Below are 20,197 nucleotides of genomic sequence, written 5' to 3'. Positions count from 1 at the left end.
TGGGATTTCCCTGTATTTGGCTGGTATAGACTCAGTTACTACAGACATTTCTCAGTGACTGTCAATTTGTACATATTAAATCTATAAAGTTCTCTGTGCGTGTTTGTATAAGAGACAATTCTGTGTTTTAAAATTTGTTTTCAGAAGGATGGGCTTGGAAAGAAGATATAACCTGAATACAGAAGCCAAGCGAAGCTATGCATGATCTTGCTTGGGTCTCCCCAAAGGAATGTCATGCCACTAGACTGTTTACATGCACGTTGATTTTTACACCTTTGTCCAGTGATGGGATCAGACCCTAAGCTGGTATAAACTGACATTATTACATTGATTCAATGCAGTTACACAAGTTTACACAAGTTAAGGATCTGGCCGTATAATCTCTCCACTTCCTCACAGTTACATTTTTATTGATATCTTTTCCTCTCTGGTGAGCGCGTGTTCTGTGAAGGTAAAAGCAGCAGCACTAAAATTCAGCTGAAGTCTGCTATTTCTCCCAGGCCAGAGCAAGGCGGGTAGCTTGTAATTTGGGAGGGTAGCTTGTAATTTGACCGTCTCTACTCTATTTTCAGTGCCTTTCAGTCTTATCTGAAAGGATCATCTTATGTACTCTTCACAGTGGGTGAGTTCTGGCTCCCTATCATGGGATTTCAGCAATTATTTCATTAAAAAGGTCAAAATTACAAACACAAAATAAAGTGAGTTTTCCAGTGGAGCAGGTCAGTGCCTGCTGGTAACCAGGGGCCTGATCTCCACCTTTGAAATCAGAGGAGGTTTTGCCATTTACTTCAATGGACATAAGGTCAGGCCTGAGAGGCTCAATCCATCCTGGGGCCAGGCTCTGGCACCTCCCACCTGCTTCATCCAAAGAGGAGCATACACAATCAGCCCCTTCGTAGAGGCCAGAGAACTTGTTTCGCTTGAAAGCTCAAGATGGACTTGAATTGTGATGCCACAGCTTTATCCTTTAAGCCACCTGGCTCTCTAACTGTCTCTCAGAAATCCATGGCGATGGAATACGTTACCCATGCAAGACAAGAATGATTAAAATGTGTTTCCACTTATCTTGCCAGCCTAAGTGCTGGGGTCAGGATTTTCAATGCCAACAATACACGGATGTGTATACCGAACAGCCAAAGGAGGGGAGATTTTTGTACTAACGCTGTGTCAGTTTTATTAACGCTTTTAACCAAACAAGTTAACTAGTTAAAGATGTGGATTACACACTCTCTTTTCCTTCTGCTAAAGTGGAACATATAGAATACACTTACTCCTTTTCTTTTCTTTTTTTGACATGCTGCCAACATTTGTATTGCATCACTTCTAATAAACCAAGCATCTTCAAATGCGTTCCCTGCCCTGCTCTTGGTTCTTTGTTTAGACAAATCTCTCTCGCGTTTGCAGTGAAAGAACATTTGGAGCCTAATGTAAGAACAGCCACTGTGCTGTGGTTAAACAATGAGCTCTGTGTTAACACTGGGCTGTAGCTACTATATCTTCTAGTGTTCAAATTTTTAAGACAACTCCAGGCCCCAGGTAATTTAATATGTAAACGGTACTCAAATTTACGAGGAGCCAAAGGAATTTTCAGACAGAATGAAAACCATTTTCTTCTTTTTATTAAAAACATTATAAAAGGCACCAATTGCATTATATATGCTTGAGACTCAGAGTGGAAGTAACATAATAGTAACAGAAATACTGAGTATCATTACTTCACTCCCAAAGCTGAGGTAACTGTCAATTTTCACCTGTGAGAGAAAACAAAACAATCCTTACTGGAAAATAAAAGCCAATTAAATTTCAAGCACTTTTGTAATGAAGTACCTTGGGTAACAACGGTGGAGAATCCTCCTATATACTATAAAGAGTGTGATAGAATACAAAATACAAAAATATATGTCACTCAAACACAACCAAATACCTGATAGCCTTTGGTAATAACAATTTTCTTTGGTAATAAGATAATTTCCACTGGAAGGATCCAATGTATGGAGCCAGATTCTTCGCTGCTGTAAATTGACCTGGCTCCATGACCACAATGGAGCTATGTAGATTTACACCAACTGAGGAACAGGAATAATTGCATTTTCTAACCACACTGATAATCTGAACCTTAAAAAGGATTTAATTTCTGTACCAAAATTTTCATTGAGCCTCATGTTCTCACTTTTCCAGTACTGAAGATAGAAGATTTCTCAATCCAGACAAGTAGACTTACGTTTGTGTGCAGGTTTCCAAACTCAGTTACTTACGCCAAGAGTTGCACATTCTGCAAGTGCTGTTCTGAGTGTTGTCTGATTATTATTGCTAGGACTATGACATGCCAAGTCACACTGTGGACAAAAACAGTAGCCATCCACCCTTGTACTTTCTAAATCCATTGCTAAAAGAACATTTCAGCATATCCAGTTTTCATGTCATCAAGCTGGTAGAGCTTCCTGATCTCTTTTAAGCAGGATTGTGTTGTCTTGATTTTGACTTTTCATTGTCTATATTTTGATCTCTAGGTTTTAAGTTCTTGACAATGTTTTCCTCATGCTACTGGCATACCAAGATCACTATCTGACCAATATGGTCTAGTTTCCTTGTGCTCCCCCATCAGTTTTTGTGTGTGTATATATATATATATATATGTTGTCTCTTGTCTTATACTTACTGTAGGCTCCCTAAGGGAGGGACTGTCTTTTCATTCTGTATTTGTACAGCACCTAGCGCAATGGGGTTCTGGTCCATGACTGGAGCTCCTAGGCAGTACTTTGATAATAAATAAATAATTTTATTAAGTAAAGAACAGTGCCCGTGATCATTATCCCATGACTTCAAATTTACTCATCTTTAAACCTTTGCCATCTATCCTGCACTGTTTAATTTTTTACCAAAAAGAAAAGGAGTACTTGTGGCACCTTAGAGACTAACCAATGCTCATATAAATTGGTTAGTCTCTAAGGTGCCACAAGTACTCCTTTTCTTTTTGCGAATACAGACTAACATGGCTGCTACTCTGAAACTTAACTTTTTAGCAGTATCCACCACGCTCATAATAATTCTGCCATCGCTTAATAAGCAAAGCAATTTCCAGCTAGTGAAATGAAAACAAAAGAAAAAGCCTAACTCATGAACAATTTGACACTTGGAGGGTGAAGTTACAGACCATTTAGTGGACACAGGGTTGTTTTTTTGTTTTTGTTTTTTTAATTTTAATTCTCCTCTAATACTGGTCAAAGGGAATTGCTTTCTTCCCAGGAAATATTATTGTATTATACCCTCTCCCCTTCCCTCTGCATACTAGTGGAGAAGAGGGTTTGAGAGCACAAGTATTAAAGCCAAGAATCTCATATTGTTGAGATATCCTCATATGCTTAAAATAGGGATGTAAACGGTTAAATGATTAACCAGTAAGCATTAGGCTTACCGTTAATCAGACCGTAACCCTTAACCCTGACAGCCAGGCGGTTGGAGGGACCCCAGCCCCTGCTGCCCCATGCCAGTCCTCCACAGTGACCTCAGTTAATGGTTAAATGATATAATTTTAATAGTTGAAAGGGTTAACTTTTTAAACCGATATTTACATCCCTCGATTAAAACTAAATTTCTCTGGGCATAGATGAATAGAAGTCCTCCCTCATCCTACAGGTGGGGGAAATTACATGAGAAATTACATTAAAAAAAATCACATGAAAATGATGGAGAAAATTGTTTCCTATTTTGAAATTGACCAGCCTACAGGTTATTTTTCAGTAGTGAAGAAAAAAGGTGGCTTCTAGTCAAATAAATATCTCAGGCCTTCCTGTTAATTACAAGTCCTGGCAATACCTATGGCAAACAACCAGCTCAATCATTGCAGGAGAACATGTTTCCAGAAGACAGACAAGGAACTTCTATAACTATTCACATTTTAGTCATGCAGAATGGTCCCACCTTATCCACTTTCCAACTTATCAACTGGGGCACAGCTGTTGTTTTCCCCCTTCCAAGTACTCATTTCTGCTCTTAGTGTCAGAAGTCAGTGCCAATCTGTTTCTTGCACGAAGGTTGGGAGACCACATAAGAACATTTCTGATTACACTGAACTGTTATTCATATGTGATCATCTCTGTAAGCACTTTGTCTTTCACATATACATCTGAAGGTCATCACTTTTCTCATCTGGGAGTCTGGACAAATAAGCTAACCTTCTGTTGTATTAATAGGCAAGCTTCTGTTCAAACAAAGGCTTCCAGATGATTCAACGTTACACAAGAAGCAGTTGACGATGCTCATTACACTTCACACAAATATTTTCCCTTTGGAGGAACCAGAAAATAGAACTGCATTTAGAATATTTACTTAACATATTGGTTGCTTGGTAACACAGAGAGATATGTTAGAACTGTAACAAATGACTACAGAGTGAAGAGTACATTTGAAATGAATGACTAAGAAAAATGAAATGGAACTATCATTATGCCGCCCCATAGGTTTTAAGAACAGTAACAGAAACACTATGAAACATAGAAAGTAAAATTTGCAAATGTGCTTTGCAGTTTTGAAAATGAACAAGGATTTGAAACAAAAAAATACTATGTCCCACCAGACACAATATTTAGGTTGCTAATCTAAAGTTTTCTCATCTGTTACCAATAAACTTTGCGGTAATTACACTAAAATACACTGTTATTTTAAACTCGACAGAGTCACTGTGATATATACAGTATATATCTGTCAAATGGTATTTTCCTTTTTCCAGTAGACCCACATTTTTACCATTAATATAGCCTATAATCACCTGTGATGGGAACAAAGAAAATTGGCAAATAAACTATTCAGATTACAGAAACTGACTGAGGAAAATACCTGATTGAAAAGCTTTAACTACAAATTTTTCCCTTTATTTCTTAAGTGCTTTTTTCTTAAGCACGAGGATTATTGAGAAATTCACATATTTAGGTCTTTCAACAGTTAACTAATAACTAACTGGGTGATATGGACCTCAAATCAATATAAACTGGTTATTGCAATAGGACTCCGTATCTTGCACACACTCCTCAAATGGAACTCCCACTGACGTCAACTTACCCGCATACTATTATTGAGCAATAATTTCCCCGCTGATTGAGCCAATTGTTTTCAATGGAACTACTCATGAAGTAAGGTGCTACTCATATGAGTACGGATTGTAGAACTGGGTTTTCAAATACTAGTAAAGGCTTACAGTATAGGGCCTGATCCAAAACCCACTGAAGTCAATGTGAATGTTTCCACTGACTTCAGTAGCCTTTGCTTCCAGCTACAGTGTCTGAACACTTTACTAAGGGCGAGTCTACACTGGTTTCACACCCCTGAGCGAGAAAGCTGCAGCGCTATAAAGTGCAGGTGTAGACAAGCCCTAAATAAAGAGACCATTCAGAAGCTTCCCTCCCCTCCCCCCATTAGGCTCTTTTTGTACTTTTAGGTTAATGGCCACATCAAAGGCAGTTGGCCACATTACAATGTTACTCTAACAATTCCTTTGCTTTCAACTTGATTAACATTGTTATCAGTTACAAAACCTTCACCAGTTTGAAAATCTACACCAGTTTGTATATAACCGCATTGCCCAATAAATTGGACATGCAACATAATGTCCTAAATAGTGATATCTGAACTTGAAATGCTGCATAAATACTTCCAATTCACAGTGGCCTTGAAGGCTTCTGTGTGTTTCTATGACTGAAGCAGTCCTCAGACAATAAGCTAGAGAGTTCCAATGTGATTGAGAATCTAATGTTGTGCCAGAGCATTATCTCACCCTTTGTTTTTCCCAAAGTGCAAAACAGATTTTTTCCCCTTTTGCCATACAATGCACTAAATTATCCTCGAGCTCTCATGTATCAAACGTTTGTTTTGTTTGGTAGCCTGCAGTAGCAATGAAGACTTTTTCTAAGCAGACACCATCCAAATCCTGCCTTTTCTATATAGCAAAGTCAGGAAATTCTGTCTGCCATTCTGGACAGAAGAAATTAAGCCTACAGTCAAGTGTAAACCAGTACACTGGGAGGATTGGGTTGATTTTTAAAAAGTTTGCCTATATAATAAATGCTAATTTCTAGAAAAAGGAAAAAGATAGGATTTACTGCTGCTATTTAATACCATGAGGTCAAAATTCATCCCTGATGTTACTTCACTGAAGCTAATATAGTGTCACATCAAGGATAAATTTGGCCCATGCTGCCAAAAGATCTATGAACTTGGAAAACTGGGTTTAAAAGATTAGCCCTTTAAAGCTGGAAAGGGACACCCTATTTGATAACTTACTGGTAAAAAGTCTAATGTTAGAAATTGACTAAAGTTTTGGACAGATCAAATCCTTTGAAAATTCATAGAAGCTACTGTGCATGTAGATTCAAATATTTTTCAAACTGCACCAATATTTTATAGTACAGTTATCCACTGCCTATACAATTAGACTGCAGAAGAACTACAAGAATAACTTGATATAGCTCTGTGCACAGTACCTCTCATGACATTTCACATTACAGAAGCAAAATGATCAATAAAACCAGGAATGTTAATCATGTGAAACAGAAAAGTGCTGACTAAAGAAAAAGATTTTCCTTTGTGAAATAAACTGACTCATTGATTCAGCATTTCTATTACCCTCTGTAAAAGCAGGTTGCAAAGCATTAGCACACATGATATAGATATCAGATGTCTAAGCCTCAAATATGTAGTCAGCTGCAGGTTTCAATTAGATTATCTACATAGATGCATATTTTCCTTCGCATCTAACAAATCTGGGACTAACCCAATCAGGTCTTCATCAGGCAAAACTCCACTGACATCACATGGAAATAACTGACATAGGAGACTAATCTATTGATCCAGGCATTTCTAGTGAGCCTCGTTGCCATTGCAAAAGCATTTTAAAAAGTTTGCATAAGAGAAAAAGTTTCATAAAGAACTTTGAAGTCATAGGAAACAAGTGTAGCAAGAAGAGGAGAATCAGAGATGGCTGCTGTAATATTTTAAGCAGCCATCTCTAATGAAACACAAGTAGAATTAAACTCTCTTTTCCTGAGTGATCTAGAAGTCTAATTCCTAAATGGTTTAGTAGGTATTTAATAATGCTTATCCAAATCTGCCATTCAACTTTAAACCATCACAGCTCAGTTACAACTGTTTACTTTGTGAATATCATCCATTCCAGTACAAATTAACACTGAAAATCTGGCATAATTTTGTTAGCCCAGCACTGAACAGCAGACTCCTTTGTCTTGAGAAGCCAAAAGCCCATGTTCACACACAGAACAGTTACTATTTAATTTTAACACAAACATCCTCGGGCTCTCAATAACGAAGTTCTGTACTGCAGGGGAAAAAACTCTACAATGTGGCAGGTTAGAGCAGTAGGATATTCCTGGTGCTATCAGAGAACTGGAAAAAGGGCTAATGAAGAAGCTCGAAACTCACTTCTTAGTTTTACCATCCAATGCTCCCACACCAAGAAGATAAAATGAACATGAAATATACATTTAGGGACTCACTGTGGCTGGCCCTGTGCAGGGCAGGTACATAACAGGTGGGAGAGGGTGCAAGGAACAATGCAGAACATGGCTGTGGAATATACCCCCAAAGAGAAAAAGGTGAGGTGGGAATGCGGACTATAGCCTTGCCCCTTCCACATCAGCCCGAGGAGCTGTTACACTATGAGTCTTCAGGAAAAATCCTGGAGGAGTCAGGAGCCCCTCCTGGACACTCTTCGCTGAAGTGTGGCTCCCTCAATCCACTGGAGCCAGGGTATCAGGGAGTAGGGTGGGGAAGGAGGCACTGGGAGCACAGAGGTATGGGTCCTTCACACAGATGGCTCTGGTTTCCACCTGGTCCCTCAAGGTCCACAAAGATCCCAGGGGTATTGTGAGCAGGTGCCAAGATCTGTTCTGTGAGGGTGAGGACAGTCATTCTGATGGAATGATTTGGGGAGAGGAACTCTACAGAGGCAGTATCCTGGAGTTTTCTTCTGCCTTTCCTCCCTTCTAGTGGTTGTACTGAAAGATGGCGACCTGTCCCAATACCATCATAAATGACAGAGACATATTCAAGGGTTGTTTTAATCACTTCTCTAGGATGATAAAAGTACATAAAGCTGTAGAAATGAGCTAAATTACTAACAGAGTCCATGCCCCAAAGAGCTTAGTTTCAAGGCACGAGCTGATACAATACAAAACCGGACAAACACAGACTGAAGAGGGGCCTTACAACATGAACACTTCATAAAACAGGTGGGTCTTCAGATACACTCAGTTTCATGAAGACCAGTCCAATGCTGACAGACAGGAAAGAGCTGAAGAGTCAACCACTGATGCCAAGTTTGGTTGGTTGGTTTTTACTACATTTTTAGTGAACCCAATGTTGGTTAGATAGTCATGGAAACCTGTGTCTTGTATTGATCCAGGCATTTCTAATCAGCCCATCACCATGGTATCTAATTGCTTCTGCTTATCCACTGAACAGGAACAGCACAGGCTCCCCCTCCTCCTCCCATTGTCCATGTATAAAAGACCAGGTCTTTGCCATATAGATTATATAGTCATTCATACCAAATCAGAGTGGTAGTATTTTACATGCACTTTGCAATGTCGAAAGTGCAGGGTGACTGAAAGTTATGGCCACCATTTCTATGGACAAGTGCCTCCTTCAGCCTCAGTATCCATTCAGTCCTCAGCCTTTCTGATAAACCTGACATGAGTGATATCAGATAAACTAGTACCAGTTCTAGTGGTGGTTTTAGAATGCAGACCTCTGTCAACTGGGAACTAGTTCACTATCTTATTTCCTGAGGAGCACCTAAGGGTTGTCAGAAGGCAATAACTTTTGGTCAATGTCATACTGAGCTGGATATGAAAGGCTCTGTGTTTCATTAGCCTCCTAATTCTCTTTCCAGTTTCTGCTATATGCACAGTTCCACTGCCAAATGAATTTTTGCTGCAGTCATACTAGTGACCAGCCATCTGAACTTACTGTCAGTTAGTAAGAATGGGAGTTTGACCTCACAGTCTGAGACATGAGTTTCCAATCTTCATCATGCCACTAAGCTGTCAATTTTGGCAGCATGTGAGTGGTCAAGAAAATAAACATCCCATTCCTTTATTAGCACCATATGGCTGTATTTTGACTAGAGAGTCAACGCTAAAGAAACTAAGCTCAGTGGAATTTTCAGAAACTAATCTCTTTCCTCCATGGTAGCTCACTGGCATTCCCTGCTTTCATTGTCTGCTAGAGAGTCAAACAGCAGTTACAAGTACAGTTACATTAAAAAGGGGGTGAATAGAACAGAGAGTGACGCTGCAGAACAGAGATTCAAGTTTTAAATAAATAAATAGTGAAGGCTTCTTTCAGCTATAGAAAAGTAATACTTCAAATAACAATACTACTAGAATTTGAATAGCATAAGCACTGCATGATTGTTACGTCTTCAGGGTCGGTCCCATCTCTTTACTATATATTTGTACACTATCTAGCATGATTCATGAGAGTTTAAGGAAAATAAGGACTATCCAGTGAACCTGACCTCCTGCATATAACAGGCCATTAAATTTCAACCAGTTACCCCTGTACTGAGCCCAATAACTTGTGTCTGACCACAGCACATCTTCCTGAAAAGCATCCAGTCTTGATTGTAAGACAACAATGGTGTTGGGGCCTTCTGGGAGTTACCACAACACAAATAATATGGGCCTGAGGTTTGGATTTGGCGCTGAACTTTCCCCAAGTTTGAGGATGTTTTTTCTTGGTATGCCATAGAGATGGAGCCAGCCACTCAATTCAGATCCAGATAGGCTCATCATTAAAATCGGGATCTGAGGTTATAATTTGAACCCTTCTTTGCAAACACTCTCTCTCTCTCAGGCCTCTCTACTCCATAAAGAACATAGAACCTTCACCACCGCATTCCATCTTTGCCCATCTCCTGCTGCAGTCTTCGCTTGCTCCCCTGGCATTTTGATAGCTTTCAATTCTGCTTCTATTGTGCATCTCCATGTTATCCTATGGGTTCCATTCCAACACTTGTCTTGTTATATTATTCTGGTATTGCCTCCATGCATGTCTAACCATCTCCATTTTTATTCTGTAACTCCTTGTCCTACTGGTTTCTGATTGGTCCTCTCCCAGAGTTCTTTTTGATTTTTTTCTGGCCATCTGATATTGAGGATTTGTCTAAGGCAGCTGTTTATGAAAACAGGTTAGATAGTAAGGTCATAAAAAGTCTTCAAGTTTCAGCTCCATATAGAAAAACTGACTCAGCAATGGTGTTAAATATTTCAAAGTTTAGTTGGGAGGGCAAGATTTCTGGTTCTCCAGATCAGCTTTAGAATTACAAAGGGATGTCTGACTTTTGCTGTTCCGGCTTTAATGTCTTCTTCTGTTCCACCTGTCGTATTTACAATGCTGCCAAGATATCTGCAATATCAGATATCATATATGCCAGTCCCAGAACGTATTACTGGTGTTTCTTGTTGCGTGTTGAATCTCATGGTTTTAGTTTTATCTGTGTTCTCAGTGTTTGTAAATACTAATTATTATTTGTCAAAGGTATGTTTTAGTGGGATATTAGGAAAAGTTCCTAATGATGATATCCATCAGGCTGCAGAATTAATGCTCGATGGCTTGAGATAACTGCAACCAGACTACACAAAGGACTAGCAAATAGACTGTAGGCAACAGTCCTTCATTGACAAGTTGATCCAGTGAGCCATTTCAAATTCCGAGTTCTACAATTCTGACAGCATTAGTTTCCCAGTGACTACCTATCACATTAAAGGTTCTGGGATAAGTCCCCAAAGCTGTCAAATCGAGGAGTCCTGGTTATATCAGGGACCATCTCCCTCTCTCTTTGTGACCAGGAACTTTCTTGCCAATGGAGCTACTGTGAAACTATGAAATTATCAACTACAAGAGCGAGACTCATGAGAGATGTCTCATTGGTTGGCCCACCGTTTTTGAACTCCCTCCTGCAAGGGATTAGAATGAGGCTGAATCTTACCGCCTTCTAAACAAAGTGACCTTGGCATAATAATAAACAAACACACACTTCTTTGCATGTCACCGTGCAAAGGGGAGAAATCAGGCAGACAGCCTGCTTTTATCATTTTGGTTATGTTTAAACATCATGGGGCAGGTGCATTATAAACACTGTGGTAGATAAAAAGTCCTTACAGTAAATTCCTTTTTTTTCTTTTTAATTTTCATTTTATTCTTTAAACTCTTCTTTGTCTGGCAATCGTTAAAACAGTGAACAGTCAAAGACTTCCAAGGTATCTAAAAGCTAACAGAGTAAAACCTTGGAGGAAGGAAATACATGTGCTCCACATTACTGGAAAGCACAAACCCCCAAGATCTTTTCAAGAATAGTCCTCAACCTATTTTTGTGATTCATGAGCTGGCTTGCATGAAGATCTATTTATTCTTGGGTTTAAAGGCAGATTGCTTTTTCTAAGGTGCACATGAGGTTACTCATTTTGAAGCTAACTATTACTTTACAATGGGTCTTTTCTTTTTGCACTTCAATAAAGACCCTTCACTAAAGGGTTTGGTTTAACATTACACAGGGATAGCCTTCTGGCACACGGGCCCCTTCCCCAGTGAACATCAAAGTACTCCTGCAATCAATATAACCCCAGCTCCGGCGGGAACTGGGGGCCTCCTGCAGCTGTAGTGTCCATAGGTATCCATGGCCATTCCTGACATGCTAGCAGTAGAACAGTACATCATAGGGAGTTTGAAGATTAAGACAACCACTTGCATCCTCTAAGGGCTCAGTTCTAATTACTATCATTATCAGTGGTAGTGTAGTGCCTAGAAATCCCAGTTATGGACCAAAACCCCACTCTGCCAGACACTGTACAAACACAGGAGAAAAGACATAGCCTGCCCCACCTGACAGTGAGTGAGTGCATGCCTACATTTCTTGGCACATAAGAAGTTAGTGCAGTTCTGAGATGGTAGGCTCTTTGGGATAGGAACAGTGTCCATCAACACATTTGTACAGTCCCTACCACAATGAGTCCCTGATACTACACAGAATCCCTGAGTGGTACTAAGCATGTCCAGAGATTATGGTGATAAAGTCAGATATTAATTCTGTGGGCCAGCTAAAGCATAAGAAATGGCCTACTGTCGTGAAAAAGGGGAGAATTTAGTCCAAGGACATGTTGGAAAGGGAGGGTCAGAGTGAGAAGTCATCTGCCTTCAACAGATATTTCTACATGTTACTCTGCTGTAAATGTGTATGTACTTTCTACTTTAGAGATTTCTTGTTTAGACATATTTGGGGTACATTTTGGTTCAGAAAAACACGGTTCTATAATAGATTAAAAGCCCCACTAACTATATTTTATGTAACTTTGTCTTCTTTTTTAAAAAGTACCATATGTAATATACATTAATAGGAAGATCAAATCCCATCTGCTTTAAACCGCAGAAATGTTGTATCTGGCAGTCAAAATGCAGAACATTTGTTCTTAATTTAACACTGTATGCAAAGTTTTGGTCACATCAAAGTCTGTCCAAAATATCGGTCAGAATATATTGCCCTAATTGATTAATTAAGCCAGCAAAGACAGAATACAAAGCCAAAGTGTATAGATCACCTTGTGTCTTCAATAACTATAGAATAAATGGTGTCAATGTGAGACAACTTCCATGGTAGAAACCTACACACTGTTTCTTTAGAGCTAGCCAACATTTTCTGAAAATTCTATTCGAGTCTCTTGTTAGCTGAGTTCACCATTTGTTGACCTTTCTGCTGTCAATCTTAATGCCACTTCCTCAATCTTCCCTGAAGAAAAGTCTGCTGTTTCTCATGTTTTTATGATAACTGTTCCCCACATCTTTTTAATTCTGACATCCATCTTGGGCTGGATTTCATATGGGGCCAGGCACAGTTAAGGGAGAATTCATGATCAGATGCTTGCAGCTGGTACTGATAATGTGTTGCCAGAGATATGCCAGTGGCACGGACACATGGTGCTGATCTCTGGATTCTTTATAAATGTTGAAGAAAGGTAAAATATCTTAAAGAAATTTCTAAAACAAAATTGTTGCAGCAATCACCTTAACAGAGTAACAGCATGAATCAGCATGAATATGGCAAGTAGAAAACGTTCATGGGCGAGTGTGCCATCAGCTTCAGCAGAACATAGCAGTCTACCTTGTTGCAGCAAAGATAACCTTCCAAATGGGAACCTAATGTGAACCCACACAGTGTTGTTTTCCTAAGTCTGCAGGCAGACAACTCCAGTGCCTCTACTGCTACTGCTCAAGATAGTAGGTCCTTCACACTGATCTTTAATTGTGGGTTTTGTTCCCTAGCTATTAGGTATCTTGGTGTAAGCGGATGTGGGTGCTTGGATGTGTGGGTGGGTGGGCAGACCAGGAGGGGAACAAGGAGACTGATGGGAAGTTAGACTAGAGAAATGTAGTGCTGGGGGGGCAAATTCTGGAGCAGAAGAAGAAGAGACTGAAAATTAAGGAGACGAGACAAAATACAAAAGAGAAAAAGAGAAACAGAGGAAAGAAAAAGAGGACAAAGACACTGACGCAGGAAAAGATGCACCACAGTCTATGATACAACAGAACAGAAAAAGTGGAGACAAGAAGATATGAAATAAGTTAGAAAAACATGTTATATAGAAGGCTGGCTGACAATAAAATATGTTACTATTAAATGGCAAGGGGCATTCTTTGGGGACATGAGAGCATCAGTGTTTTTCACCAGGCTAGTAGATAGCTAATTATTGCTCCCATACCTGTGACTCTGACTCTATGTTGATCCGGTAAGCTTGTGCTTTTCCATCTTCTAGAATATTAGGAGACCAAGTCTTGCCTTCAGCTCTGCAACAGGGAATTAAACAAGAAAATTAAACAAAGAAGTTTAATAAAGAAATGTTTTCATGGGAGGTAATCGAATGCTATTCTGAAGCACAGCAGAGTTTACATCACTCAGCAAGAGGTTTGTACCATTTGCTGCCTAAGTTACTCTTGATCCTTTCCATACCATGTGCCTGATAAAAATGACCTAATGCTGCAGTTTCTGTGCACAAATGTATCTTCAGCCATGCAAAGCGAGAGTGCTGGACCAGGCAAATGTCACCATTCAAAGATTTTCCAGGGGCCTGAATGCTTTTTCCACGGAGGTGTCCCAATGTACTGTACGGATTAGCTCACTGACACATTTCTGTTCAGTTCAATGTACTGAGCACGTCGGACCTGCTTTCTGTGTCTGCTGCATTTGTTGGAAAAGCCCTTTGTTTGTCTCTCTACAGCAGGGTCTAGCATATGTATTCATATGTTTCACTGGCATTTCTGAAGCCAAAGAGGGCCTCTTAAGGGGGCTGAAAATTTTCAAAGGCACCCCAGAAACTGAAATGGCACGAGAAGATCAGGGACAGGATTTTCAGAAGTGCCATTTTCAAAAGAGAGGAAGGAAGGAATCCTTTGACTTTCAGTGATATTTAAGAGCCTAAGTAACTATGTCACTTTTGAAAGTGGGACTTAGCAGCTTTTGAAAATCTTGGCCCTGGTCTTCTCATGCCATTTCAATTTCTCAAGACTAAACACTAGGATCTCCTAAGTGATTCAGTTTTTTTTTTAAAAAAGGACATTGTATCTACTAAGGTATTTACATGACACGCCCCACCCCTGAATCACTGACATGTCTAAGTGCCTCCCGAATATTTATCCTCTCAACACTCCTGAGGTAGGATATTATCATCCCCATTTTGCAGATGGGGAACTGAGGCTTGGGGAGATCCAGTGATTTGCGAACGTCACAGAGGAAGTCTGTGGCAAAACTAGGAACTGAACCTTGATACCAGGCTAATGGCTTAACTACAAGGCCATTCTTCCTCACTGCTGAACCCGTCGATCCAAAGGAACCTACAGTTGCTGTTTCTAACATGTAGTTCAGAGCATTGTAGACTATTCGTTAATAAGACGATCAGATCAATATAGCTATTGTGAACACATAATGCTAGAAAAACATTATTTCAATTAAAAAAAACTGCATTACTGTGCGAGTGCTGCAGTTTGTCAATAACTAACATAACAGCAATCTTTTACACTTATATCGCACCTTTCCTCCAAGAATACCAAAACGTGCTAACAGCTAGACAAGCTGAGGCCCATCAAAGTCATAGGGACAGTTTCTCAGAGCTTTCTATTCCCTCAGTCCTGGGGTCACTGAGAGCTTGACAAGAGCTTACACCGGCTGGGAACACCACCCCTCCTTCAGGGGCCATTACACAGCTGGGGATCATCAGAGCACAAAGCTGGAGTGGGGGCCAAGCAAAGGCAATTTTATTTTTCCCCGCGGGTGCTCCACCTCGAGGCCCCAGCCCACTCCGCTCCTTCCCCACAAGGCCCCATTCTTGTTCCACCTCTTCCCGCCACTGCACCGCTCCTCCCCGAGGCCCCACTTTTGCGCCGCCTCTTCCCACCCCTCCATCAAGACCTCCCACCTGCCCGCTGCTCACCACCCTCCCCCAAGCGCCTCCCCTTAGCTGCCAAACAGCTGATCAGTGGCACCCGAAACAGCTGTGGCTAGTGGGTGCTGAGCACCCACTAATTTTTTCTCTAGGTGCTTCAACTCCGGAGCACTCATGGAGTTGGTGCCTATGGGGCCAAGTACCTGGTCTGCAAAAGTTTCTGAACTTAGCTCTTTCTGAGGGAATTTCCTTGGGAAAGATCCAAAGATTTCATTTTGCCCCCGTCATTTTAACTTGAAGAAATCTGTTGCCTGTGTCTGCCTGTGCCTGCCTGCCTGCCTGCCTGTCTCTCTCTCTCATCTTCATCATGTGCTTTATTCATGCAACACAGAACTTTCTGTTTAACCTCAGGAGCCATGTGCAGATAATTTTTGGAAAACGTGACAAGTTTGTTTAATCTAATATGTGTTGCTTATTTGCTGCAGCCAAGAATCCCTTCGCTGGACTCTGCCCCCATTTGCCACACACCACAGCTGAATTTAATTTAATTATTTGAAGCATCTCAGTTTAGAAAACAAGAAATGTATGGTTTTATCCCAGGATTCTTTGACTTGAATTCTTCCTGTCTTTTTCTAGAACATCAACATCTGCAAAATAAGGGCCTGATCCAAAGCTCAGTGAAGTCAATGCAAAGACTCCCATGGACTTCAACAGACTTCAAACATGCCCAAAAGCTCCATGCTTTTATTTTTCCACATTGTTTGCTGCCTCTGAGTCTAGTTTTTGCAACACAGGGACACTTGTTATTTTTCATAGCTCTAATATAACTACCTCTATTATAGTGACTAGACGCTGGGGAGAGGAACCCCCCTTGTAACTCAAGTCTGTCCCTAGAAATGTGTTACTGTTCAGCATCCCTTGTCCTAGGCGTGGCTGATCCTCCCTGGAATCTTAGCATTCCTAACACTCCTAGCTTGATCTTTACCATAATCTACTGCTGCATGTTTACTGCTCCCACTCTGAGCATTTCAATTTCATTTTGAGGTGGCAGAACATGAAAATCTCTAGCTACTTTGGTTGAGGGTGTGGTGGTGGGAAAGGACCTTCGTAATTTCAATTCTCTCCCCCCCTGCATTAAATTAGTTTGACATTTGTTCAGATGGGAATCAGAGAGTTATGAACTTCCTGCTCTGATCTGCTTTGGAGACCAAATGCCAAATGCAATTTAAGAAGAATCCCTAAGATTGCAACAAATCCAGCAAGTAAAAGAGGAAGGATTCATAAAGTGATTTCAGTTCTGAAAGATAAAGTGATAAGCATTAGGATGTTCTCTCTGTCTTAAGCTGCCTAATGGATATAGTCATCGTTAGCTGCCAAACTGTGATTTCTCAGTTCTCACACCTGACTCAGAAACAAAAAGATCCTGTTGTGTGTACCAGGAAAACGGGGATTACATTTTCCAAAACCGTTCAAGGTTTCTTTTTAGATGTATCATGAAAGATAAGGTTGGAATTTAGTCCCCAGGTTCACACATGAAATCCTATCTGTAGCTGGAGCTTTCTTTAAAAAAAATCAAACTTGAAACTTTTCCTCCGTATCAACATTTCTGGGCCGTAAGAAAAATGGATTTCTGATTTCAGCAGCATCAGGGTTGGGCCTGAACGGAAGATGATTTTGGTTTTAGCACTTCTACCATCTATCTATCTAGAAGGGGCAGCACCAGGCCAAATTCTGATCTCAGTGACACTTACCAACAGAGTTACTCTGCATTTACACCAGCGTGACAGAAATCAGGCTTTGGCCCAATGTCTGTAAGGAGGTGCTGTAGAGCAGAACTGATTCACAATTCGCCCTTGCCATATATAACAAAAATCAGACTTTTCTAATGTAGTAGGTGATAGATTAAGCCTCTGACTTGTCTGTTTCTAGTAGGCTACTTAACTCATGGCTCAGGGGCCGGCAAAGTGTTTTCAGATGTGCTGTATTATGGTGAAAGGAATTAAAGTCAGGTATGCAGAAGTCAATACCTTGTATCAATAATGCTCTACTTTAATTGAATGTCTTCTACAACTATACTCAGAAAACAATTCTACCTGCATTCTGCCATGCCTTTAATATATAGCTCTGTGGGAACAGAGCCATTGACAAGACATTATTAAAAAGCTAGAAGAAACTGTAGTCCCCCTTTATCCTGCATTATTAATTTTTTGTCTTGTGGACTCACTGTCATTTTTGACAAATTGCTTGCATACAGTCACATATTTACCAAAAGCTTTTTCACCTGGTAACAATCTGGAAGTCTTGTTCTCTTCATTGCAGAATTGCTTTAAAGTCATGGGAATTCCTGGATCTCACCGTATTTCTAATTCCTCCCCTTGCAAATGAAATCTTAACATTTGGGGAAAAGGACAGCCTTGGACACTGCAGTCCTTTGTTTAACAACAGAACAGGTGTGACCACAACCATACCATTGTGCCCCATCCCTGGCCAGCCAAGGTCATTTACAGGGGTGAGGGATTAGTTCAGTGTACATGCTCATCAAGACTTTTGCATCTCTGATTAGACGACAAGTAAACTGAGAGTGTGGCTTTCATGATATGGACACTGGTCCTCTAGGAACTGGACTGAAACCACTAGCTGCTACAGCTACTGCTCATAATCCCAAGGGGTAATTTTCCCTAGATAACTACAGAATGTTGGTTCAATGACTACAAAGCCACATAGGACTACCCTCTGCCTCAGCAATAAAGTTAAAACGTCACACAACCAGATAAACACGGTTGGGAACTGGAAGGAGTGGGTAGGAGAGAAAATTTATGGAATATTCTCTAGGAGTCCTGAGCTGCTCAGAAGTTAGATGATTCCTTCCCTGGGGTGAGTTAATTTTATGAAGTCCAGTTCCGCAAAGCACTTGAGCATGTGCATAACTCTAGCCATCTGCTTAAAGTTATGCACCGGTTTAAGTCCTCCCCTACTTATCAAAGCACTTAGATGCACACGTAAAGCACATAGTCCTGTGTTTTCCAGGGCACACTGAGCCTGGTCTACACTGGGTGGGGGTCGAGCTAAGATACGCAACTTCAGCTACACAAATAGCGTAGCTGAAGTCGGCGTCTCTTAGGTCGACTTACCTGGCCGTGAGGACGGCGGCGAGTTGACCGCTGTTGCTCCCCGTCAACTTCGCTTCCATCTCTCGCGAGCTGGAGTTCTGGAGTTGATGGGGAGTGTGTTCGGGGATCGATTTATCGCCTCTAGATGAGATGCGATAAATTGATCCCCGATAGATCAATCGCTACCCGCCGATCCAAACCTGCCCTGAGTGTAGCTAATCCAGCCCTGGAGCTTCAGGGATTCACAAGGAAGTTCCTGGAATCTGGGAATTACAGAACTCTTGGGCTCATTCACCCAACTTGCCTTTTACAGAGCACCTCTTCAACTTGCTGTGGAGCTGGAGAGTTTCACTTCCTCCTCCCTTCCTTCCCCAAGCTAAAGTGGTACGTTGCCTTCTGGGCTTTGCACAGCCAGGAAGGCTGTGGATATTTTTTTTTTTGAACACCCTGAGAAGTTCCAAAGGGGAAGCTGTGATTCACTTTTTTTCAGTGGCACATTTACTGGAAACTTGGGACCATCACACACAGTAATATTTCCCATATCCCAGCAATATTACTGCATGGTTTCCAGCAACTGTACCTAAGACATTACCCTCCAGGGAGCCTTATTAAACTTTTATAGTATTGGAAAAAGTCAGAATGCAAAAGGAAATTGACCATGCAAAGTTCTGGAAATTGACCCCCAAAACTCTCCAGAACAGCCATTACCAGGCCACCTTTTGTGAGCACACAGTGCCTGTCCATTTGAGGTAAAATTCATCTCACGCAGAGAGCCAGCAAAGCCTCTCAAACCTGCCTTAAGTGGAACTTAAATGGTGCATAGGCCGCATGCTGGCCCTTCGCACTGGAGTGAATTAAATATCAAAATGTCCATGGAGCGTTTCTGCGAGAAAGAACTCTGAGCGCAGTCCTAATTAATAAAAATAACCTCTTCTTTAAACAGCTGTCGTAAACCTACCATTTTACTCTCCTTTGGCAATCTCAGGATGATAAATGAGCCATATATTACGCTACCTTGGCTCCAAATTTAACAGGAGGAGGAAAAGATGACATAGAAGCATATCAGCTGAGTTATAAGATGTCATCCTAAATTGTTCTGCTAAATCTTCATTTACACCCTCATAAACCAGAAGACATGTGCCATTAGTAGCCTACTAAGTCCACTTGAACTCTTGCCCTTGGATTTGAAAGTCATTAACCATGACCCTAATGTCTGCCCCCTTTCATAGGAATGCCTAGGTAATTTCTCATACATTACATCAGTAACCACATGTGAATCAGTTATACAAGCTGGCTTCATTCAGGGGCTGAGGAATATTTTCCTCTGCTTCATTTCTGAACAAATGGGCTACTGTATTACTTTGTTTGCCCCAGCATGGGTGTCCTTGAACGGCCTCACACACCAAAGGCAAAATCCTGCTCTTGCTGAAGTCAGTAAGAGTTTTGCCACTGACTTCAATGGGAACGGAATCAGGTCCCCACATCACAGTTAGATAGAAAGCAGCCTCTAAGAGAGGACAGATCAGAGATTGAATACATACCATACAGCCTTGCACTGGAGTCAGTACGGAGGCAGACAGCTCCAGCTGGAGCTACAGGAGTTGCTGTGCCTGAGACAACAGTGGCTCCTGGGGCTCCACAAAG

General features: G+C 40.9%; 1 protein-coding gene across 1 annotated transcript in view; it reads right to left on the bottom strand.

Annotated features, from left to right (window-relative positions):
- Positions 1 to 20,197, bottom strand: part of PDLIM4 (PDZ and LIM domain 4) — a 105,345-nt gene that overhangs the window by 45,347 nt on the left and 39,801 nt on the right. The window contains exon 3 of the mRNA XM_073355643.2: positions 13,767 to 13,851. Within this exon, the coding sequence (XP_073211744.1) occupies positions 13,767 to 13,851 (85 nt within the window). The remainder of the gene's footprint in view (positions 1 to 13,766; positions 13,852 to 20,197) is intronic.

The sequence above is a fragment of the Lepidochelys kempii genome, chromosome 8 (assembly GCF_965140285.1).
Source record: "Lepidochelys kempii isolate rLepKem1 chromosome 8, rLepKem1.hap1, whole genome shotgun sequence".
NCBI classification, from domain to species: Eukaryota; Metazoa; Chordata; order Testudines; family Cheloniidae; genus Lepidochelys; species Lepidochelys kempii.
The sequence above is the reverse complement of the archived record's forward strand: the minus strand, read 5'-3'. Positions and strand labels throughout refer to the sequence as shown.